The following is a 24176-nucleotide window of genomic DNA, read 5'->3' as shown; positions in this document are numbered from 1 at the left end:
CTAGTCTAGTCTGTTGCCCAGCAGTGTTCTCTGCTGTAAGTTCAGTCTACAGGAGCAGAGTGGTTGCTGAGGAATACAGAGAGGCGTTCACTTCCTATCACTTAAGCTCAGCATTTATTCTTTATGCAAATCAACTTCTAGATTTGTTATGCTGTTTTATGCATTGAGCAGCACTTTGTGATTGATTAAATATATATAAAAGAAGCAAGAAAGTCTAAGGTGATTCCAAATTGTTTGTTTGGGGGTTCATGTCAGAGTTTTAATGTGTTCGTGTGTGTGTGTGTGTGTGTGTGTGTGTGTGTGTGTGTGTGTGTGTGTGTATACATGTGTTCAGCTGTCTACGGAGTCAGATCTCCTTGGACTGAAATTACAGATAGCTGTGAGTCACACAATATGGATTTTGTGAACCAAACTCAGGTGCTCTGAAAGAGCAACAAGTGCTCTTAACCACTGAGCAATCTTTCTGGCCCTGTGATAGAACTATTTTTAATTAAATTTATTCTATAACTAATTAATTAATTGTATAATTAGTTATTCACTCATTTATTTATTTTTTTGAGACAAGGTTACTTTGTGTAGTCCTGGCTAATCTGTAACCTACTCTGCAGAACAGGCTGGCCTCAAACTCACAGAATTGCCTGCCTCTGCCTCCTGAGTTCAGGGATTAAAGATGTGGCCACCACTGCCCTGCCATTTAATACACATATATAATATATTCTAATCACCAAAACTCTGACATTTTATTATTTTCTTCTCATATCTGTCAACTTCAAAATACCCCTTACAGATTACCCTTCCCAAATTCATGTCTCTTTGTTTCACTTCATGACCCACTTAATTTAACAAGGGCCAGCATATCACCATGGGCATTTGGCTGACGATTTGTAAGCATAGAGTTCTTGTTTAATGAGATGAAGAAACACACTGAGTAGCATTATTCATTTTTGAGATATTAAGTGTGAACTCATATCTAACCAACTTGTAAATAGGCATCAAGATATGGCCAGTGGCTAGTTGGATGGAGATAGGTACCAAGACATGGTCAATGACTACATGTTCCATCCCTTCTCATTGGTTTGGACTACATAGTACATCTAAGGCCTCAGCCTTAGAGGGCCAAGAGCTGAAAGCTGGCACAGAACAAACCCAACGTAGGATGTGTCTTAGTTTCATTTCCTGTTGCTGTGGTACAATAATCTACGAAAAACAATCTTAGATCATAAAAGCTTTATTTTGGATTGCAATTCCAGAAAGTAAGAATCCTTTATGGTGAGGAAGGCAAAGGAAACACAATCCTGCAAGACGATCCTGCAAGAGGAGGAGGATTCCGGCTGGGCATGTTTCATTTGTGCAAAGGAAGCAGAGAACAAACATGAAGTGGGGGCTGACTTTACAGCTCAAAGCCCTCCAGCAGCAGCATGTTTCCTCCAGCAAAACTCCACCTCTCAAAACGTCCAGCAATAGATGTGGATCAAGGGAACACTCCTTCATTGCTGGTGAGATTGAAACTTGTACAACCACTCTGGAAATCAATCTGGTATTTTTTCAGAAAGTTGGAAATAGTCCTACCTGAAGACACAGTGATGCTACTCCAGGGAATATACCCAAAAGATGCTCTACCATACCACAAGGACACCTGCTCCACTATGTTCACAGCAGCCTTATTCATAGTAGCCAGAAACTGAAAACAACCCAGATGTCCCTCAATGAAGAATGGATACAGAAATGTGGTTCATTTATACAACAGAATACTATTCAGTTATTAAAAACAAGGGCATCATGAATATTTCAGGCAAATGGATAGAACTAGAAAATATCATTCTGAGAAAAGTAACCCAGACCCAAAAGGACATGCATGGTATATACTCACTGATAAGTGGATATTAGCCATAAAGTACAGAATGTCCACGATACACCTCACAGACCCAAAGAACTTAAATAAGAAGGAAGGCCCAAGTGAGGATGATTGAATACCACTTAGAAAGGAGAACAAAATAGTCATGGGTGGCAGGGAGAGGGAGCTATCTGGGTAGGAAAGGGTGGGCGAGGGGAATAGTAGGGCAGAATCAGGTGTGGGGAGAGAGATGAGAGAGGCCCAGTGGACCAGAAGAATGATGTGGGACAAGGTTAGGAGTGGGAGGAATCTCTAGGCATTCCCTGAGACCTGGGATGGGGGAGGCTCCCAAAAATCAATGCAGGTGACCTCAATGGAGATACCTAATTGTGGGGATATGGAACCTAAAGAGTGTACCTCCTGTAGCCAGTCAGAACCCCTAGTGGAAGGATAAGAACACCAACCCACCCACAAAAATTTTGACTCAAAATTTGTCTGGTCTAAAAGAAATGTAGGGACAAAGATGAAGCAGAGACTGAAGGAATGCCCAACCAATAACCAGCCCAACTTGATTCCCATCACATGGGCAAGCACCAATTCATGACACAATTAATGATACTTCATTATGCTTATAGGCAGAAGCCTATAATGATTGTCCTCTGAGAGTCTCTACCCAGAAGTTAACCGAAACACAGATACCACAGCCAAACATTGGCTAGAAGTCTGGGACCCTTATGAAAGAGTTGGGGGAAAGATTGAAGGCCCTGAAGGGTTAGAAACCACACAGGAAGACTAACAGTGTCAACTAATCCGGATTCATGGGAGCTTTCCAAGACTAAGCCACCAACCAAAGAGCATACAGGGGCAGGGGCTAGACCAAGGACCCTAGCACATATGTAGCAGAGGGCTGCCTTGTCCTGCCTCAGTGGTAGATGAGCTTAATCCTGCAGAGACTTGATAGGTCAGAGGCAAAGGGGAGGGACTCTGTGAGGAGAGACTGGGAGGGGACAGCATTTGAGATATTAATTAATTAATTAATTAATTAAAAAACTCCTTCCATAACCCTTCCAAACAATGCCATCAGCTGGGAACAAAATGCACAGATAAATGAGCCTATAGAGGACATTTTACTTTGAAACCACAATAGGAAAAACTGGTTAAAGCAATGGGAGGGTGCTGGGAGTGGGTGACAGAAGAAGAAAATCGAGAGAATGGTGTCTGGGCAATAATATGTTTGAAGAAGTCTTTAAATAAAGCAAATAATTATTCCACATGCTACCTATGGGATCAGTAAGATTTGTCCCAGGACATATGCACTGAATGTAAAGAAGGTTAAAGAAAATGTATGCATATCAGAGTTATATTATATAAGAAATTCAGGAGCTCTGAAAAGAGAAGGAAGGCACAGCTTCTTGAACCTTCTGTGGTTAACAGCATTAGAGAAATGATGTGTTCATGTGTGGAAGGCATAGATGAGATTTGTTGTTGTTTTGGAGATGAAAGGTATGTCATGTGTATAGAATAGGGTGCATGAAAAAAGTAGATATGAATTAAAATAAAACTTAGAAATATTAAGGATGACTTAGAGAAAAAAATCACACATTCAAAATCCTTGAGTAGCTTTGTGGATGAGATAGAATTTAAAATACAAATGGAGAATTTGCATAGATAAAAGCTGGCATGATTTAACCACTGTTGTAAGGCATTCAGCTTATGCATAGGTGTAGAGTTTTGGTGTACTTGACAGAGCAGAGAAAGTACCTTTTTTGTAGTTCTAAGATAATATTGAAGTAGATTATCAGTGAAATTTAAGGGGAAAGAAAGCAGGTTTGATCATTGAGAAACAGAAGTAGTGAGCAATCTTCTTAGCAACTATAACACTGGCTAATTATAACTCTAAATTAGTGTGAATTTGTGTAATTTAGCAGTTAGTGTGGTCACATTCAGCCACCATTTTGCAAAAGGAGCACAGCGAGAGGGCGTTGAAGCCATGTCGCATGTCTGGGTGCTGATGAAGGATGAAATAAGCAAGAAAGTCGTGGCTGTGTGTGAGAAAATGGTTACTGTCATCAATTCTGGCACACAATCTAAGCAAAGCTCAGTAGAAGGTGAGAATAAGCTCTGACAGTAAAAACGTAGTAGGAGCTTGAACTTCATATCCCAACAGATACCAAATTCTATGGCCATAAAACTGCTGCTGGGGTAGGATGGAAATGCAGAGGTTAGGATCAGACAACATTGGCCCTCATAGATCTAAAGGATAACTTTCCGTGGGCAGATGATTTGCAGTTATGGATGACGTTACTGGAGATAAGATCCATGGTGTTGAATCATCAATTCTGTATATATTGGAATGACTGTCGTAGAGCAGTGGAAGTCAGCTGGAGATTTAGAGCATCTGATAAGGCAATAGGGAGGGAAGTGGATATAGCTCAGTGGAATAGTCGCTCCCCTAAAAAATGCTCAAGGGCCTGGGTTACAAAAGCTCAAAATAAATAATCACATTAATTAACAAAGGAGTAAGGAAGATTATCCTAGCATTCAGTAAATGACTGCACATGTTTTGAAAATGTAACCTCTAAAGTTATCAATACAAATGCTGGAAATTTGTGGGATAGAAAAGCATGTAATTTCTAAATTAATAAAATGACAAACTAAAAACAAATTATATGGACTTATGAGATTATGAAAATAGAACATATGTAGGAGGCAGGATCCATTGTCTTTCTGGAAGGAATTACTAGGAAGCTGGAGACTGATGCTTAAGTATTTGTGATTTCATTAAATATATTTGGGTAATCCAACATAACTTCCTCTACTTTCCCTACAAATTGTCACATTTGGAATGGTATCCTTAGAGGATATTCTACCCACCACAAATTCCTAATAAGAATTTATTTCCTTATATAGTGTAGTGCATTTTATATTTTTAAAAGTATGGAATAATTAGAAATGGACACACCCTTTAAGAACCCTGTGAGTTCTATGGCTAAGCTACTTAGTTCATCTGGAAAGAGGGAACCTCATTTGAGATGATGCCTCTGTCAGAGTGCCTGTAGGGAAGTCTAGAGGTATTTCCTTGATCAGTGATTGATGTAGGAGTGCCCAGGACCCTATGGAAAGTACCATCCCTGGGCTGCTGGTCCTGACGTATATAAGAAAGCAGACTAAGCAAGTTATGGGGAACAAGTCAGTAAGCCACACTCCTCCATAACTTCTGCTTCAGTTCCTAAATCCTGGTTTCTGACTTGAGTTCTTGTCCTCACTTCCCTTCATGCCATGATAGACAGTGAGCTATCAGTTGAAATAACCATCTTCTCCCCAAGTTCCTTTTAGTCTCAGCGTTTTATTATAGAAACAGAAATCAGACTACAATGATGGCTGTTGTTAATAAATGCTGTGTGTGTGTGTGTGTGTATGTGTGTGTGTGTGTTTTAATTCTACACAATTGCCAGAATACCATCTACTACCGCTGACTATTGTCCATGTTCCATTGTCAAAATATTTAGTACTGCAATTTAAATATATGGTGCCCCTATGCCAATTTTGTTGGAAATAAAATCCAGATATTATATTTCTAAGTTAGGGAAAGTAGACAAGTTATGTTATCAAGCCTTTTAAAAGAAATATAAATGATTCGTACCTTCACTTCATCTCCTGTGACTATTTAGACATCCTCGTAACCAGTGTCCACACAAATACCTGATTATTTCTGTACTGTTTATGGTTGTAGACAACCCAGACTTCACCCTCTGATTTCTCATACCAAGAAAAAAAAAGTGCATTTTCTGTAGGAGCTCTGGCTGTCCTGTGGGACAATGACTGTGAGCTACCCTCAATCACAACACAACACAGTGAGTTAAAGATACCAGTGTGCCTCAGCCTCATTCTGCCTGCTTTTTATCACTCTCTCAATACAGCTAGGCATTGTTTGAAAAGTTTGTGCTGGATTTTTACTAGGCCACACCAACAGGGAGGGAACTCCTTCCCTTACCCAATTTAAGCATCCTGTAACTTCTTTCCCATTCCTCAACAACTCCCCACTGACAGTTCTATGTTTTTCTCTGTCTCTGTGTCTCTTTCCATCACACACACACACACACACACACACACACACACACACACACACACACACTTTTCTTATCACACTACCCATGCATACGTGACACAGCCCTTCCTATCCTGACTCTGCTTGGTATCTTGCATGACTGAGGACAAACTAGATCCAATATAGGATTAACTGGCTTTTCGCACCAGCAGAGAAGAAAACTGGATTTTGTGTTCATTCTTCAATTATTCAGAATTCCGTGAGAATCATGGAGATTCCAACATGAAGCCTTAATATATGTCTGCCTACAAGCACAGCAAAAACAACAGTGCAGTACAATTGGAAGTTGCCAACATTCTAATTCCTGAGGAGAGTTTCTGCTTTCTCTCACTTTCACTAGAGAGAAATTGGCTTTCATTCTGTCCTCACAAAGGAACAATAGGGAGTGTCTCGTGTCTGTGGAGAAGCGCCTGTCCTTGAAAAGGAATGGCCTGAACTGGGCCTGAAGATATTGCAACATTACTTTACAGAATCACTTTCTCCTAGGATGTCTGATGAAGTGACCTATGCAACACTGATGCTTCAGGACTCTGCAAGAGTGAGAGGGAATCAGGATGGAAATAACCTGAGTAAAGAAGGTAAGAGCTTAGAGAAACGATACCGTGACCTTGGAAGTGACAGGTGTTGAGTGCTTGGAGATGCAGGCTTTGAAACTAGAATGGGGGGAGGAGTGTGTGACATAGTCCCCAAAATAGAGACAAACCATCAGCAGAGTGAGTCTCCTTAAGAGAATCGATGGGGCTTTCAAGACAGTGTGAACTGAATGGAATCACTGTAGGGGAAAAGTTAATGGGTATGTCAGAGTTTGGGTCTGGCAGTGAAGATTTCTATTTATAACTATCCTTAGATTCCTATGCCTTGTTAGCAATTCCAGGGAGATGTTCTTCTAGAAGCCAAAAAAGATTCTAAACTATATAGAGGAAACCTCGCTGGTGTATGGCATAACTAACTGAAGGGAAGGAACTGAGTGTAATTAAATCAGAAATGATCATGAGCTAGCTTTTGCTCTTATACTGTTTTTTAACTTACTGTCACTAGAACCCTGCCAGGGGCCAGCTGTAGCAATGGCCAGGTCCCACTGAGGAGATAAATAGTGGGTGGAGAAGTGAATCAGGCACGGGCCTTGGGTCAATCTTGCAGTCTGACTGAGTAGCAGTTGGGGCGCTTCTTTGTTCATATAGAACTCAATAGGCAACAATCGATTTATGTTTGTCCAAAACATCAATAATATCATTTTTGTCCCTGGGCATGTGTTTTAACTTCCTCTTGGTCCTAAATTTAGTCATCACTGATAAACTGTGACAGAACAGATTTATCTTTTACAATCATTTTTCCTCATCAACCCCATAACCCAACTTTTAAGAATCTAGAGGCATATTTTACCAAAGCACAATTGTCTGTTCTCAGGCTGGTAGCTCTTGCAGTTTCAAGTGTACTAGATAGAGAGAAAATCTCCAAGCCAGCCTGGGCATATTGCCACACTCCAAGCAGTGTATTATCAGCTTTTAATAGTTAGAGTGTTGATTGTCATTAGCCCCCAAAAGAATTTCAAGACCAAAGCTGCTGCAGTAATTATTCAGTTTCTGGCTTAATACAATGTTTATATTTTATATACTTAATGAAATTTTTATTTAAGTGTCTAATCTTGGAATTCTTTTGCTCCTTTGTCATACCACACTGCAGTGGCCCTATACTGGCTAACTTTCTAAGAAAGGGGGATCTTAATACTTCCTTCATTATCATTTTTCCACACCATTATTTGTCTGTGAGTATAAGCCCTTGTGTAGGGCGAAGATAACTCCAGCCTATTAATTTTGTTACTATATCTTTTCCTGAAAGGACTACCATATGTGGCCCCCAATCTTATGTGCCATGTAATTGCCTGAGTATATAGCAAGAAGAGGACTTTAACCTGTTCTTCTGACAACTTCTCTAGCCCACTGAATCTTGTTGAAGTTATCACATTTACTTCGTTCTGATTATCTTTTTCCTGAGTAAGTACAGGGGCAGATGTTCCAGGAGTTAATTGGAGCTGGAGCCTCATAAGGAGATCTCTGGCATCTTCATTTGAGTCACATCCTTCAGCACAAAGTAGACCTTCAAGTAAGACCAAATAAGGATATCTCCCTAAAAGCATGATGGGTAATATACTCAGGAATTTCCTGGGGAAGCTTAGAAGCAGTACAGCTGGGAGAAGGCATAAATGATTCATAAGAAATTTCCCATCAATCCAATACCCCCAAGCATGCAACATGTGAGGATCAAGACCATGAGTGGAAGACAGCACGACAGCACATACATCATGTGACTCAGCTTTGCTGGATCTTTGACAAGCAGCTGTGCTGGCTTTATGGATTTTGCTGTTCCCATTAGATATGGCTGTACCAGAACACTAAGTATAATTCAGAGTATTTAATAATAATGAAATATATGTAAACATATTTTTATTGAAGTGTACTTGTAAAATAAATTCTATCACTATTTTTGTAATTGTGGAGGAGAACACTGAGTCTCAAAGGAGCTAGGTAGTTTCTCCACTTTATGCAGGTGTGTGGTAGAGCTAGTTTTCCTATGAAAGCTCATTCCTTTATGCCTACCTGGCACAAATCTCAGGTCTCCAAGGGCCAGACACCAGTTCCATGTATGAGATTCTCTCCTTCACTTCCAAAAGTTGTGTTACAGTACAAGTTGCTATCCTGAATCATATACACTGCTTTCTTCTGCTCCATGGATTTGCTTTAATGTGTGTGTGTGTGTGTGTGTGTGTGTGTGTGTGTGTGTGTGTGTGTGTGTGTGTGTGTGTGTGTGTGTGTGTGTGTGTGTGTATGTGTGTGTGTGTGTGTAGGTGTGTGTGTATGTTGGAGGAAGATGTACAACACAACAATGAGCATAGTTTGCAACTGTTTACTAAAGGTGAGATGACTATGTGTACCTTTTCTGTCTTCTAATTCTCATTCAAACCTAACCTTTGAGCAAAGGGGTCATGTGACTTTCATATGAGTGCTATTATACTCACTTGGCAAAAACATTGTGTGAATAAAGGAAGATTAAGCTGGCAGATATTTTTATGACAACCATGGTCCAAGGGAGACCTGCTGGTTCTATGGGCTATTCTGCAGGTTAGGCTATACATTTTCATCCAGGAATACTTTATTCTTTATGGCATAGAATACAGGACAAAAATGACATAAACTTATTTCTGGTTATCAATAATTTTAAAAGTATAATCCATCTTCATAAGTAAGAAATAGCCACTCACTTTTGGAGATTTGTGCCTTAAAATGCAGGGTCTCTTATGTTCTCAGCATCATTCCAGAGAACTTACCTCCACATATCATTCATGACATTAGGGGACTTGAAGAAGAAAGGCAAAGATGGAGACAAATGTAAAGAAAACAAAAACCAAATGAAGGGACATTCACTCTTAAAAGTAAGGTGGGGAAATGGAGAGCTGAGGGAGGGGCCTTATCACACTTCATATTAGAAATGTTTAAACAGTGACATTAACAAAGCAAGGGAAGGCCAGGTGGTAGTGGCACATGCCTTTAATTCCAGCACTTGGGAGGCAGAAGCAGATGGATTTCCAAGTTCGAGGCCAGCCTGGTCTACAGAATGAGTTCCAGGAGAGACGGGGCTATATAGAGAAACCCTGTTTTGAAAAAAAATTTTAAAAAAGCAAGGGAAAAGTTTAATAGTTAGAAGCTTTCTGGGTGGGAGAAAGAACCAAAGTAGCAGCATGTTGAGTTTCTGCCCTGTTGCTTTCCAGGACACCTAGCTCAATCCCCACTTTGGCGAGGAGCTGCTTTGAGCTTGATGACCATCTGCTTGGTGCTGGTAACAGGACTGGTGACCCTGGCAACTATGTGTAAGTATATGTGTATTAGACAAAAGAATGTCATTTAGAAAACACTTATACAGTGTGCTAATTCAGGAAGGATAAGGTGCCAGTATGCAGAATCCTCAAGAAAGAAAGAGAGAGAGGAGGAAGGAGAAGTAAAAGGAGGAAAAAGAGGAAAAGGAGAAGGAAGAGGGAAAGGAGAAGGAAGAGGAGGAGGTGAAGGAAGGAGAGGAGGAGAGGAGGAGGGAAAGGGGAAGGAAGATGAGCAGGAGGAGGAGGAGGAGGAGGGAGAACCCCTGGTAGCCAGGAGACCACATTCTTGAGTCAGCATTGCAGCCTTGTGAGAGCAGTGGCTAACATATACTTGTTTCATTGTGTCTTGCAGTTTTGCAGGTATCTAATGACATTAACTCTGATTCAGAGAAGTTGAGTCAACTTCAGAAAATCATCCATCCACAACAGGACAATCTGTCTGAACCACTAAACAGCTCCAGAAAGAGTCTCGCAGAGGAATCTCTCCAATCCCAGATCTCTGCCCTCCTGGAGAGGCAGGAGCAGATGGCTGCCAAACTCTGCAAGGAATTCCTCATCCACACATCTGGTAATGTGACTTACATCTGCTAAAAGGCCAGATCAAACCCATCACCCTGATCAAAGTCCCCACACGAAGCACCAAGGAGAATTGTCTTTCAACAACCCCTTTACCATGGCTCCCTAAATGGACAATGGACAAAGAATTATAGGTACTCCTTTAGTATTTTGGAAAACTTAATAGTCATTTCTAAATGCTACTAGCCTGGATACTTTAACCTCTCCACTTATCAGTTGCTTCCCGGTGCTCTGGTTATCATAACGTTCAAAAGCTGCCCCTTCAAAAATAATCCCCCAAATTGTCCAACTCCCAACTGGGGTTACTCTGCTTCCAGAGGGTTCTGGCATAGTTTCAGAGTGCTTATGCTCAGATCTGTTGTCCATGTAAGTGCACGACTTAGTTCCCAAAGGCTCCTACAATCACCCACAGAGCTTATACTTTCAAATATAATGTCCTTTTCAGACCATAAATGCAATCCTTGTCCCAAGACATGGCACTGGCATGGAAACAGCTGCTACTATTTCTCAATTAATGAAGAGAAATCCTGGCATGATAGCAGAAAGGACTGTATGGACAAGAATGCCACTCTGGTGAAGATTGACAGCATCGAAGAAAGGGTATGGTTGACTCTCCTCCCCCAGCTGTAGAAATTACCCATACAATGAGAAACAAACGTGAGATGCTCCTGTTTGTGATAGGCCATTAGTGGATTTTGAGTGAGAACTAACAAATGATTTAAGGAACTGGGCATGGAACCCAGGACCTAGCAGCACATGTTAAGAAAGTGCTCTACCGCTAAGCTATATCGCCAGCCATCAAATGAACTTAATAAGTTAATCTTATCACTGCAAAGTGGCAAATGGGCCTCTCACTTCTGCTTTCTCCTGGTCCTAGGATTTCCTTCAGTCACAGCTGTCTCTCATGTTTTCATTCTTTTGGCTGGGATTGTCCTGGAACTCATCTGGCAGAAACTGGCTATGGGAGGATGGTTCATTTCCCCCTCCAACCCTGTAAGTATCTAAGCTGTTGGGGGCGGAAGATCAGGATTCCCATAGAACTCTAAGAAAATTGATATAAATTGAAATAACTATAAACCTAGATATGAAAAAAGAACCATATTGTGTAACAAAAGAGAGATCTTCCATAGGGAATACATTGGTATGTAATCGCATCTATTTTGTCAAATGCCGAGGAATGCACTAAACTTTATGTGTCTCTTGGTTGTTTTCCTTATTAAGCATGTGCATGTAATACTGTATTCAAAGTGCTTTGTAAACCCTTGAAGGATGTAATTTTATACCCCCACTTCATAATAAAAATATTATCAGAGAGCTTCAGTGACTTGCCTAAGGTTGGTCAGCTCAAATGTAATCAAATCAAGACTGAACACTTTAGGTCACTTATTCAGCCACTCGACCATTTTACAACCTTCAAGGGTGGTGTTTGTCATGAGAACATGCCTTCAGATGTTGACATATTTACTCATATTAAGTAATTGTTCCCACAGAATGTAAGTCTGAGCTGCCTGATTAGTTTACAGATTAGCTTCATGATGCAGACCCACCAATTACATTGCATTACATGGCAAATGCCATAAGCAAAATCTACTGCTGCAGGGTCTCGATAACAATGTTGAAAGTACATCTCAAATCTGTATGATTTGGGAAGTCAAAAGCTTTACAACTACTTAAAGTTATAACAAAATAGAAATCAACATGAAAATGTGTCTTTCAAAGCCTTCTCCCATCCCATCTTCTGCACTTTTCAAAAGACTCCTTAGAAAAGAGGTCCAGACTCACTGGCATCCAGAAGCCCCAGTGCCTCTTGGAGTCAGGCTGGGCTCAAAGAGGAAGCCAGTGGGTGTGTGGTGTGGGTTGGGAGTTGAAAACTAGTGTTTATTTCATCTTCAAGATGGTACCATGGTCTAAGTCCTTATTTCCTCAAGAACAAGATTTGTTTTAACTGTCAAGTTTAAAAACTATTTTTTTTATTTCTGTATTTAATTGGGAGGTCAGGGTCGTATGGTGCCAAAGCACACATGTGGAGGTTGGAGAACAACCTGCAAGAATAAGCTCTCTACTTCAAGCATGAGGGTTCAGGGAACTGGACTCAAGTGCTTGATGGCAAATGACCTTACCCACTGAGTCATCTCAAGAGCATTTTTTTTTCTAATTTTAAAAAGAAAGACTGGAAAGATTGCTCAGTGGTTAAGAGGACTGGATACCTTTACAAGAGGACCTGAGTTCAGATCCCATCACCCATAAGTGACTTACAACCACCTATAGCTCCCGGTCCAGGAGATTTAGCCCCCTCTGCTAACCTCTGTGGACACATGCACACATGTGTGCATAGACATACAGACACACACACATATAAAAAAAGAGATAATCCTTTTAAAAAGAAAAGTTTAAAGTAACACATAGTTCAAAAATTCTTTGAGAGATTTTTAAACAAGCATTCCACAGCATAACTTAAACGAAACGGAATCGGAATAAGTGTGTTTATATTTTTTAAAGCTATTAACATTGAAACTAACTGAGAATTGGTACCACTAGTGTCCCTCCTCCCCCCCACCCCCCAGTGTCCAAGCCATCCAACTCTGTTTTACTCGTTGACGTTAGTTGTCAGCATTTTCTAAATTGAACTACAATCACTTTATGTTTGCTCAAAGCTGCTGAGATTTAGCTTTGGCTCACCAAATAATATGTCTATTCTTTTCTCCCTAAAGATCCATTTTCCCAGACAATTTTCTGGTACTTTTCCTGTTCAAATATGTATCTCCCAGGCTCTTATCACCATTGCTAGCCATATTTGGTAGTCTATTTTCATACTGTTAATAATGCCAGAAGCCTCACTCAAAACAATATGGACATAAAGGAGAATTGTTCTTTTTAAAAGCAGAGTAACTGACTGGGTACTGCTCACAGTTGACCTGAGGAGAGGAGGGCCATTCAACGGAGACCTTCCAGGAGTGGGACCACAGCACCATGTAAATGCAGCACAGTTCTTGGTTTAGAATATACATTTCTCCTTTCCTGTATGAATAGTGGCCATTCTTGACTCATCTACTGGCTCCCGTGAACATGTGGAGGAAATGTCCCATAGTTGGGATACAGTGCCTGTGGACAATGACCCTAGGTCATGCCTCAGCTGTCAAATAACCCAGCTCTCTAGACTCAGCTTAGAGAGACTACTTCAGGCTTATGTATGCAGCCTCTTCCTTGGGTCCTGAATAAGTTCTCTATTTCCAAAATATATTCAAATAGTGATGTTTAATAAGCTTATCCCTGATGAATAAAGTAACATGGCATCACTGTGTGTGTCATTTGAAAACAGCAGTACTTGTAAAAAAGACTTAAACTGAACATACATGATTTTCAAGGACATCATTTAAGGGTTACATTAAAGTTCAGCCTAAAAGCTGGACACAATTTCCCAACTACCTGATCACAGCAGTAAGACATTCATTTCTGTTCTTGGACTCTTATCTTGTTTTCTCAAGTATATATGAAAGCACTCATAATTACATTTTTTTGTAATTGTGATTTTTTATTTTATGTGAAGTTTTATTGCATTATGATGAGAAAAGATACATGATTTCAATTTATCTGAATTTGTTAACATTTAAAAACATATTTTAAGTAAATAGAATTAAATCATGTTCTTGTTTCCCTTTTGTACCCCAACTCCTCCCAGAGTCCCCCATTCAATACCTACAATACCTTTTTGTCATATTCTTTAAAATTTATAAATTATTATAAAAATAAAAATGAGTATTATAAAAGTTGTTTGATATAAAAAACAATCAATTTAACAGTCTTATGTAGATGTTTGTCTACAGCAATGCTGAAAATACAAGTTTTTCTCAATATAAATATTAAATAACTCCAAACATATTAACTATATGTTTTAAAATAATACATCACTACTAGTATTTTTTTTAAATGAACATATATATAAAGTCTTTTTGTTTGTTTGTTTGTTTGTTCATTTTGTATTTAGTAGAGCTTAAAATCTTGGCTCTTACTGTGGTACAAGCCCAAAATAAGAACAATTTTTAGACATTGGATTTCATTGTAATAAGGCTGTACTTCAATGACCCTCACATCACCAAAGGATTTTACCTCCATTGTAGCTGAGAGTTGACAGTTCTGCTGCACCAAGGAATGAATTGTAGGCATGATTTTTGGATACATATTTCCTGCTATAGTCAAAGCTACTTGACTTGAGTGAGTGACTTTATTCTCAGCCCACAGAGAACAGGTTACATTCATTTAAGAAATGGTGTGTGTATTAAGATGGTCTATCTATAAAGTCATTCACCAATTATTTCAATGAACAATGGTCTACTTGCAGGGTGGGACAGCCATTAGGTGAGGGTAAGAATCTGGTTCTTTGGCTGTGAAAATTTGGAAAAGCATTCATCTAAGAGAAAGAGTGACTTATAAAGTCTTCTTCTTCAAACTTGATACAATAGTTACAAATGTCAAACAAAGCATTCAGTCTCACTCTTTGTTGTTCTCTTATAAGCTACCTCCCAAGCTAATTGTCTACATTTCTTTTGGCTGTATAAATACTTTTGAAATATGTAAGCTGTTCTGAAAACCATAGTATAGTGTAAAAACATGAAATTTTTTCATAAAAAATTATGTTATGTTTCATGAAAACATGAAACATAAACAAACCTACTAATAAAGGGACTGAGATAGGAGAAGCAAGATTTCAAGATCATTATGTAGTACACAGCAAGACAATGTCAGATATAAACAAACAGAAAGTGTATATGGATTGTACAATATTGGACCTATTTCTCCAATTACCAAATTAGAGAGACCACTAGATGATAGTCAACAAATTTCTAATTCCTCATACTTTTGAATTTGAATCGATTAGGATACGTTGGTAATATTAATTTTCATATTAAAAGATATTAAGCAAAAGTAATTGTTACTTCCTGTTATTTTTGTTGTTAGAGGTGGAATTATGTTTGTGTGGGTTTGTTGAAAAATTATTTTCTGGCTTCTTCTAGGGTCTAGTTTTGCTCCTTATGTTGGTGTTTTCCAACTATTAACCTTTGTAGGGCTGGATTTGTGGAAAGATATTATGTAAATTTGGTTTTGTCATGGAATATCTTGTTTTCTCCATCTATGGTAATTGAGAGTTTTGCTGGGTATAGTAGCCTGGGTTGGCATTTGTGTTCTCTGATGACATCTGCCCAGGATGCTTTCATAGTCTCTGGTGAGAAGTCTGTTGTAATTCTGATAGGCCTGCCTTTATATGTTACTTGACCCTTTTCCCTTACTGCTTTTAAAATTCTTTCTTTGTTTAGTGAATTTGGTGTTTTGATTATTATGTGATAGGAGTAATTTCTTTTCTAGTCCAGTCAATTTGGAATTCTATAGGCTTCTTGTATGTTCATGGGGATCTCTTTCTTTAGGTTAGGGAAGCTTTCTTCTATAATTTTGATGAAGATATTTACTGGCCCTTTAAGTTGGAAGTCTTCACTCTCTTCTATACCTATTATCCTTAGGTTTGATCTTCTCATTGCATCCTTGATTTCCTGGATGTTCTGGGTTAGGAGCTTTTTGCTTTTTGCATTTTCTTTGACTATTGTGTCAATGTTTTCTATGGTGTCTTCTGCCCCTGAGATTCTTTCTTCTATCTCTTGTATTCTGTTGGTGATGCTTGCATCTATGACTCCTGATTTCTTTCCTAGGTTTTGTATCACCAGGGTTGTCCCTCTTTCTGATTTCTTTATTGTTTCTATTTCCATTTTTAGATTCTGGATGATTTTGCTTATTTTCTTCACCTGTTTGATTGTGTTTTCCTGTAGTTCTTTAAGGGATTTTTGTGTTTCCTCTTGGAGGGTTTTTATCTGTTTACTTGTGTTCTCCTGTATTTCTTTGAGGGAATTATTTATGTCTTTCTTAAAGTCCTGTATCATCATCATGAGAAGTGATTTTAGATCTGAATCTCACTTTTCCAAGTGATGTTGTGTCCAAGACTTGCCATAGTGGGAGAATTGGGTTCTGATGATGCCAAATGACCTTGGTTTGTGTTGCTTATTTTCTTAAGCTTGCCCCCTGCCATCTGATTATTTCTAGTTCTACCTGTGCTGGCTAAATCTGATTGGAGCCTGTCCTTCCTGTGATCGTGCTTGTGTCAGAACTCCTCAGAGTCAAGCTGTCTCTGTGATCCTGTGATTCTGGGATCCTGTGATCCTAGGCTTGTTAGAGTACCTGGGAGTGGAGCTTCCTTAGGGTGTTGTGGGACTCGGTGCAGAGTTTGTACCAAATGTCTGTTCAGGGCACCAGCCCAGACAGACCTGAAGGAACCTGTATCACTGGGCTGGCAAAGTTCCTGTGTGCCTGTGTCCTGCTGTTCCCAGTTACTCCCAGTATTGGAACAGATGTTGTGTCTTCCTCACCTCTCATCCTGGGAGCATTAGAGAACCCTAAGAGTGGAGCTTCCTCTGGGTGTTGTGGGACTGGCTGCGGAGTTTGCACCCAATGTCTGCTCATGACACAGGCGGGCCCAGACAGACCAAAAGCAACCTGATCATAATTACATTTTTACATAGTAAACTGCCACAACTTTTTATATAGTTTGACTTTATTTTTCTAGTTTTCTTATTAAAATATGAAATATAAAAATAAACCATATGCTCTAATGCAGTTTGCACTGGGTAAATGTCATTAGTGGAATTCCATATTACTGGTGGGAATAATAATTCCCAAGCCATAACTTAAATATTCTTTTTATTTAATTGGATTTTATATAACATATTCTCATCAGGGCTTCCCATCCCTTGTCTCCTACCAGATCCCACCCCCATCCATTTCCATCCCTTCTTTCTCTCTTTTTAGAAAGCAAACAGGTCAAAAAAATGGGATCAGTGTCCGACACAGGTTCCATCTCATAGAGTCAGCCTTAAATCCAATCAAATAGTGGTTGGTTATGCTCATTAACTTTTGTGCCACTATTGCACCACCATGTCATGGAGGGTTAAATATATTCTTCTTAAGGGAATTTTACCCAGAATCAAAATTAACCTGTAACAAAGAACACAGAGGCACTGTCATTGCAGATCCTGATGCTTTGTAGAGGCTGCATGATAGTCAGGTTTCTCTCTCTAAGAGTGGCTGAGAACACTAAATCCTAATTAAATTTCCTATATAATAGTTTTAATTAATTTTAAATCGATTACTTTTCAGGTTTAGTGATAAGGAGCTTGCCAGTTTCAATGGATCCAGAGAGTGTGCTTATTTTGAAAGAGGGAATATTTACATATCTCGCTGTAGTGCTGAAATTTCCTGGATTTGTGAGAAGAGAGCCTCCCTGGTGAAGATTGAAGATTTGGATTAATCTGACTCTCCCAAGTTTATCCAGAAGTAAAGGCCTATTGCACACCCATGCAACAGAGGAGGAAGCTACAATGTATGAGCCAAAAACCAACTAAAAATCAACTGTGTACTTAAACTATCCCACAGACAAACCTGCTTCACAGGACATTTTCCTCCTCACTGTCTGCTTCCCTCCGACCTGGTGCTCTCATTACTTAGCTCTTAAACGATGTCGAGTACCCAGGAAGGTACATGTCTTCCTGGTCTGTCTGTCAATAAACATGCTTTATCCTTACACGTCTACTCGGAGACTGGGTGATGTTTAAGTACTAACCACCAGACCAGTACAGGCCACAGTTTGGGAACAAGTTCCAGGAGCCCCCTGTTATAAAAGCTGCTCAATCATGTACAGGTCTGAGGGAGCACAAGGCGAAGGAGCTGGGACAGCAGTGCTGCATTGCTGAATTGGAAGTATCTTAGTATTTTAGAGATCATCAGTCTAAGTATCAGCATCCGTGTACAGAGTCACTTTGCTCTGTCGACCTAGGAAGCTATGTACTATAAATTCTTATAACTTGTAGCCTACATAAAATAGAATGAACACTGTGTCTTCATACATTTATCATTTATTTAAACTAATAATGCCCAGGTTATTGATTTGGCAATCTGGGTATTATCAGAATAATAATGATTTTTTATTCTAATACTATTAATATGCTATATAATTTTATTTTGTGTATACATACATAGGAACATCATCTATTTACATGTGTGTATGTGCACATGTGTGAATACCTGTACCTGTGCGTACATGTAGAGGCCAGAGGAGAGCATTGGGTGCCCTCCTCCAACACTCCCCACCATATTTCTTTGAGTGCAGGTTCTCTCCCTGAAAGAGGATCTTGTGAATTTTTTTTCTTCAGTTAGGCTGGAAGCCAGCAATGGCCAGTCATCCTCCTGTTTCTGCTCACTGGGTGTGGAGTTATAGGTAGATACCTGACCACACCTGGCTTTTAGAGCAGAGTTGATATCTGAGCTCCTTGCTCAGCAAGTGCTCAGAATTGCTGAGACAGCTCTCCATCACCACATATTTTATTTTCTTCTGAGAAATACTAAAATATTATTTGAAGGCATGTTATCAGAACAATTCTTTTTTTAAAACTTTCATGAAACAGTCTCTGTTTCCTGAAACAGATCCCTGTAGGAGCTAAATACTGTGAATCGAGGCCTCTTTCTGAGACAAAATGCTGATTTCAGGATATTCATGAATGAAATGGATTTGATTTTTTTCATTATTTAGTTATGAACTAATTGCATAGTTATCATCTAAAAGGGATGTTAAATTAGCTTGTGGTACCAATTTTGAACAGTGGCTCAAATTTCACTGGAAAATGGACTGCATTCTGAACATTGTAACAATTCTTTGGAACAACTTCACAATACTACCCAATATCTTATTATCTTTAAAATGTTAAAATTATGATATATCCATTATAATATATCCATTATATAATCCATTATATTATATATAGTATCCATTATTATATATCCATTATATAATATATATAGTATAATACATATACACATACATATTATTTATTGTAGTTGATTATTTATATTTTATATTATATACATATATTTTATGTATTACTATATATTATGTATAATATATGTATATGTTATATGTACATATGTACATATGTAATATATTTTTTAATTTAAAGTATTTTTACATATTATAAATATAATTATATAATATATAGGGATATATGGATAATTCTAGAAGTAGGAAATTCAGAGTTAATATTTAATAAGACTAACAGTTCAGTTTGTAAACTGAATGTTAAGTATACATTTTAAAATACAGGACATTACTTTCAACAGTGTAAGTGCCCAGCACCTACCAGTCCTCACTCAGGGCTCAAGCACAAGTGAAATATACATGGATCTAAACTGCAGCTTTATTCCTCCATTTCTCATCTGTACGTTCTTGCCACTGTTTTCTCACAGTGTAATCACTCATTAAACGTCAAAAGTCTACACTTGACTCCCACAGCTTTGAGTTTTTCTTTTTTCCCTTGGGAAATCTGACCACTCCTGCTTTCCCTCTGTCTCTAACCAAAGGCTCTGCTTTGTAGAAGCTAATCATCTTTGCTGGTTATTTTGTTCCCATAAAGAGGTTATAGATTTTGCCTGGCATATTGTATCTTCTCCTACCTACTTCATGGTCACTCTGACATTTACACTTGTTTGAAAAGAAACTTTGTTTAGGTTCCCAGAGGCTCTGGATTTTGATAAAGTTAAACCATCTGTCTCATCCTCCCTGAATCTTGCCATCACCACACTATCCTTACCAGCCTCTCCAGCAGTGAGGTAGGACATCCAGATGCATCTGTTGCTGGAGACCCACTGCCCTTTGTACCATTATCCTTTATTACATTCTGATACCTGGCTTCTGAGGTGGGAATTACTCCCAGGAATTTTTCTTTTCTCTGACAGATCCATGATAGATAGGTGAATGAGTGATAGATAGATCTTTGGAGACCACATCTCAGATCTACAGGATCAGATATGATCCTTGGAGAGGCAGGACTGGAAAAATTTAAATTTGATACGCTTTGTAATGTTTTATAGGCTTCCAGCCTGAATAAATGACCTCAGTACAAATTTCCTGAGCAGGCAAGTAGTATAAGTTACTTTTCTGTTGTTTGAATTAAAACTCCATGATCAAGGCAACTTGTAGAAGGAAGAGTCTGTTTGGGCTTGTGGCTCCAGAGTGATAGGGGAAGGCATGGCAGCAGCAGAAGGCATAGCGCCAGAGCAGAAAGCTGAGAGATTGTATCTTTAACTGAAAGTACAAGGCAGAAAGAACTGAAAGTACAGTGCGGCTCTGTGCTTGCAAACTCCATCCTCCACCGACATACCTTCTCCAGCAAGGCTACACCTCACAAACCTCCCCAAGGGATGTCTCAAATGTTCAATTGCCTAAGTTTATGGGGAAGAGTCTCATCTAAACCCCAACACAGACGAAAATGCTAGTGCCAGTGTCACAGTAGATGACTCTCTCTACAGTAGCAGCAAAAATACTTCTTATTCAGGGAACCCTGTGCAAGAGGAGGCAGAATGAGTATGGGAGCCCAGATAGGGTGAAGGACACCAGAACAAGGCCCTCTACATCAGCTGAACAACGCTCATATGAATGCACAAAGAGTGATAATATGATATGATACACTATAATATAATATGATATAATATTTTAAAGATCCTCTTTTCCCCTCCCAGGCAGTGTGTGTGTGTGTGTCTGTGTGTGTGTGTGTGTGTGTGTGTGTGTGTGTGTAAGATACACATAAGATATACAAAGGAGGTGTTGAGTGAATACCAATTAAATGTAGCTGTTATTTCTAGCACCATTCTCTGTGTGTCCTTGAACAACAGATCCCCCCAGTCCTTCGAGTTTATGCCCCTTGTCTACAGAGTGCTCGGAGTGGTTTTCACCACGATGTTCTTCTTGAATGGGGATGCTCAACATTATACTGGTTTTATTTTGTTCTGTTTGGTTAGGTTTGGTTTGTTTTTTGTCACCTTAGCGCAAGCCTGGGTCATCTGGGAAGGAAACTTTAGCTGAGAAAATGCCTTCATAAGATTGGTCTGCTGCATATGTAGTAGAGGATGGTCTTACTGGCATCAACAGGAGGAGAAGCCCTTGCTTCTCTGAAGGCTTGTTGCCCCAGTGTAGGGGAGTGCCAGGGCGGTGAGGTGGGAGTTGGAAGGTAGGTGGTGGGGGAAGCACCCTCACAGAAGTAGGGGGAAGGGGGTTGGGATAGGGGATATGCAGAGGAGAAACTGGGAAAGGGGATAACATTTGAAATGTAAATAAATAAAATATACAATAAAAAAGAAGATGGGTCTATATAGGAAAGTCTGTGAGGCATCTCCTTGTGTAATGTGGATATGGAGGGCCCATCTCACTGGGGAGGTGCCACTCCTGGGTTGTATTAAAAGCAAGCTAAGAAAGCCTGGGGATGAAATCAAGTAAGCTGCACTCTCCATGGCTCTGCTTCAGCTCCTACTTTCAAGTTCCTGGTTTGGGCTTTGTAATCTATAAGGGAAATAAACCATGATCTTCGGGTCACAGTGTCCTTATTATAAAAATAGAAAGCAAATTGGGACAAATCTTTACTTCTCTATCTACTGCCTGTTCTAGGAAAATCATCAGAGTTGAGGGCAAAAGCATTTTTCACGCAGCCAAGCACCAGGCATCCAGGATGAGGGAACAGGGCAGCAGACAGAGGTCAGCCCAGGGATTTCCCAGACCTGGGGTTGCTGTACGTGAATTATTTTTATATTTCCTGTGTCCACCATGAGATGTTGCCCAGAAATGAGGTGGACAAAGATAGCATCCATGCCTGTTTGTGTTTCTCACTCTTCATCAGTTGGAGTTGAAAACTCTGCAGAAACAAAAACAAACCCTGGAGGAACTGATAAAAAGGCTGTTATTTCCAATTAAGCAACTGTGTTTCTGAGAACATTGCCCCCACGGGTAATGTCCTGTGGGAATGGGTAATGTCCTGTGGGAATCTCCTACCTCTTAGGTTTGACGTAATACTTCGTCTGCTTATTTACTTCTAAAAACAGAAGGTGGAGTGTGTGTGTGTGTGTGTGTATGTGTGTGTGTGTGTGTGTGTGTGTGTGTGTGTGTGAGAGAGAGAGAGAGAGAGAGAGAGAGAGAGAGAGAGAGAGACAGAGAGACAGAGAGACAGAGAGACAGAGAGTTCAGAAAATCACTCTTGTATCTCTGCATCTTGTCTTTGTCTCCCGCTCTTAGGCATACTTTTTTGCTGTAATGATTTGATAATAACTTGTCTTCAGAAAAAGATTTATTTTAGGCTTCAGAAAAAAACACAGGAGGACCATGAGTTCAAGCCAGCTGGGAACACACAAGTTTGAGCCCCACCTGGACTACATGGCAAAATCCTGTCTCAAAACACAAAACAAACAAGTTTTACTAGGATACATTACAATATCATATAAGAAAAAAGTCAGACATGGTGTGAAGGTCTTTACATCTCAAATATTACCCTCTTCCCAGTCCCCCCTCCTTTTTGTCTCAAAGGGTGCTTCCTCACCCACCCCAAGTCACCCCTGTTCTGCATCCAGGCCAGAGAAGGTAGTCCTATGTTACATATGTGTCAGGGGCCTCCGAGAGCATACCAGCCCATTTATGCTCTCTGGGTTGTGGCTTAGTCTCTAGGAACTCCCAGAGGTCCAGGTTAGTTGGCACTGTCAGTCTTCCTAAGGGGTTGCCATCCACTTCAGCTCCTTCAGTCCTTCCCCTAACTTTCATGGGGGTCTCCGACCTCAGTCCAATGGTTGGCTGTAAGTATCTGCATCTGCCTCGGTCAGCTGCTGGTAGAGCCTCTCAGAAGCCAGCCATGCTAGCCTCCTGTCTGCAATCATAACATGGCATCAGTAATAGTGTCAGGGTTTGGTGTCTGCCTATGGAATGGACCCCAAGTTGGGCCAGTCACTGGATGTCCTTTCCTTCAATCTCTGCTCCATTTTTGTCCCCTCATTTCTTTTAGACAGGAACAATTCTGGATCAAAAAATTTGGACCCATCTCTCCACTGGGGGTCATGTCTCACTACTGGAGATGATCTCTTCAGGTTCCATCTCCCCACTGTTGGGTACTTCAACTAAGGCCACTCCCAATGAGTTCTGGGAATCTCTAACATCCTAAGTCTCTGGGGCATCCTAATGCTTCTCCCAACCCCTGGCAGTCAACTATTTCCATTCATTTTTCTGGCACTCTGGGCTTCTCTCCTGAGACCCCCACCCACCTGATCCTGCCCCATTTTCCCCTTCCCTCCCTCCCTGTGAAGGTTTTTAAGAACACAGCCAGCCTCACTGTGGTATGAACTGGGTTCTTAAGACAAAAACAATGGTGTACAGCAGAAATGAAATAAGATCACCCTGAAAAAAAAGCAGCTTGTTTCAAATTTCTGCCAGAAAGGAGTCTTAGAAGACAAATAATCCTACCTAGCCAGGCTCATTGAATGTGGTGTTCTCTGGGGATGTCCACTGTGGGGTGGGTGTCATCTAAAATTAGCCAATTGTAGACAATAGAAAGAAATCTCCATAATAAATAGCAGCTACTTTCCTTCAAAGGTATATAATTTACTTAATTGTTCTCCTAAGCAGTAGGGCTTTTAGTTTTTCTACCAACACTCAATTCCTTTCTCTTGCTATGCTCAACTTTTTCTTTCATTGATGCATCCAGTATATTTTTCCATCATTACTAGAGTCTGTGGAGTTCCATTTTTTTCTTCAATGCAAAAAAAAAAAAAATACATAATTTACATTTCAGGAAATTTCAGAATGGCAGGCCCTCTAACATATTCCCAACTGCTTTTCTAGTTATAAGGTATTCAGTTAAAGGACATTAATAATATAACTCTTCATC

General features: G+C 39.7%; 1 protein-coding gene across 2 annotated transcripts; it reads left to right on the top strand.

Annotated features, from left to right (window-relative positions):
- The first annotated feature begins 6049 nt into the window (after nucleotides 1–6049).
- On the top strand, nucleotides 6050–18016 carry Clec12b (C-type lectin domain family 12 member B). Of its 2 annotated transcripts, none has more exons than XM_031380983.1 (7): nucleotides 6050–6141; nucleotides 6429–6520; nucleotides 9709–9807; nucleotides 10166–10381; nucleotides 10835–10989; nucleotides 11267–11382; nucleotides 17587–18016. In XM_031380983.1, the coding sequence occupies exons 2-7, from the start codon at nucleotides 6430–6432 to the stop codon at nucleotides 17735–17737; spliced, it is 828 nt and encodes a 275-aa protein (XP_031236843.1). In that variant the 5' UTR covers nucleotides 6050–6141; nucleotide 6429; the 3' UTR covers nucleotides 17738–18016. The 2 variants fall into 2 exon arrangements, with proteins under 2 accessions (XP_031236843.1, XP_031236844.1); XM_031380984.1 differs by lacking the exon at nucleotides 6050–6141 and adding an exon at nucleotides 7942–8045 and having other exon boundaries at nucleotides 6427–6520.
- The last annotated feature ends 6160 nt before the right edge of the window (nucleotides 18017–24176 follow it).

The sequence above is a fragment of the Mastomys coucha genome, unplaced genomic scaffold, assembly GCF_008632895.1.
Source record: "Mastomys coucha isolate ucsf_1 unplaced genomic scaffold, UCSF_Mcou_1 pScaffold20, whole genome shotgun sequence".
NCBI classification, from domain to species: domain Eukaryota; kingdom Metazoa; phylum Chordata; class Mammalia; order Rodentia; family Muridae; genus Mastomys; species Mastomys coucha.
Note: the sequence above shows the minus strand (reverse complement) of the source record. Positions and strands in the feature narration are given on the sequence as shown.

What these genes read in the sequence shown, in the direction of transcription:
- Clec12b (XM_031380983.1), top strand. Translation starts at nt 6,430, where the DNA reads ATGTCTGATGAAGTGACCTATGCAACACTGATGCTTCAGGACTCTGCA. An exon ending in GGTGACCCTGGCAACTATGT is followed by an intron (nt 9,808 to 10,165) that starts GTAAGTATATGT and finishes TGTGTCTTGCAG; the next exon opens with TTTTGCAGGTATCTAATGAC. An exon ending in TTGACAGCATCGAAGAAAGG is followed by an intron (nt 10,990 to 11,266) that starts GTATGGTTGACT and finishes TCCTGGTCCTAG; the next exon opens with GATTTCCTTCAGTCACAGCT.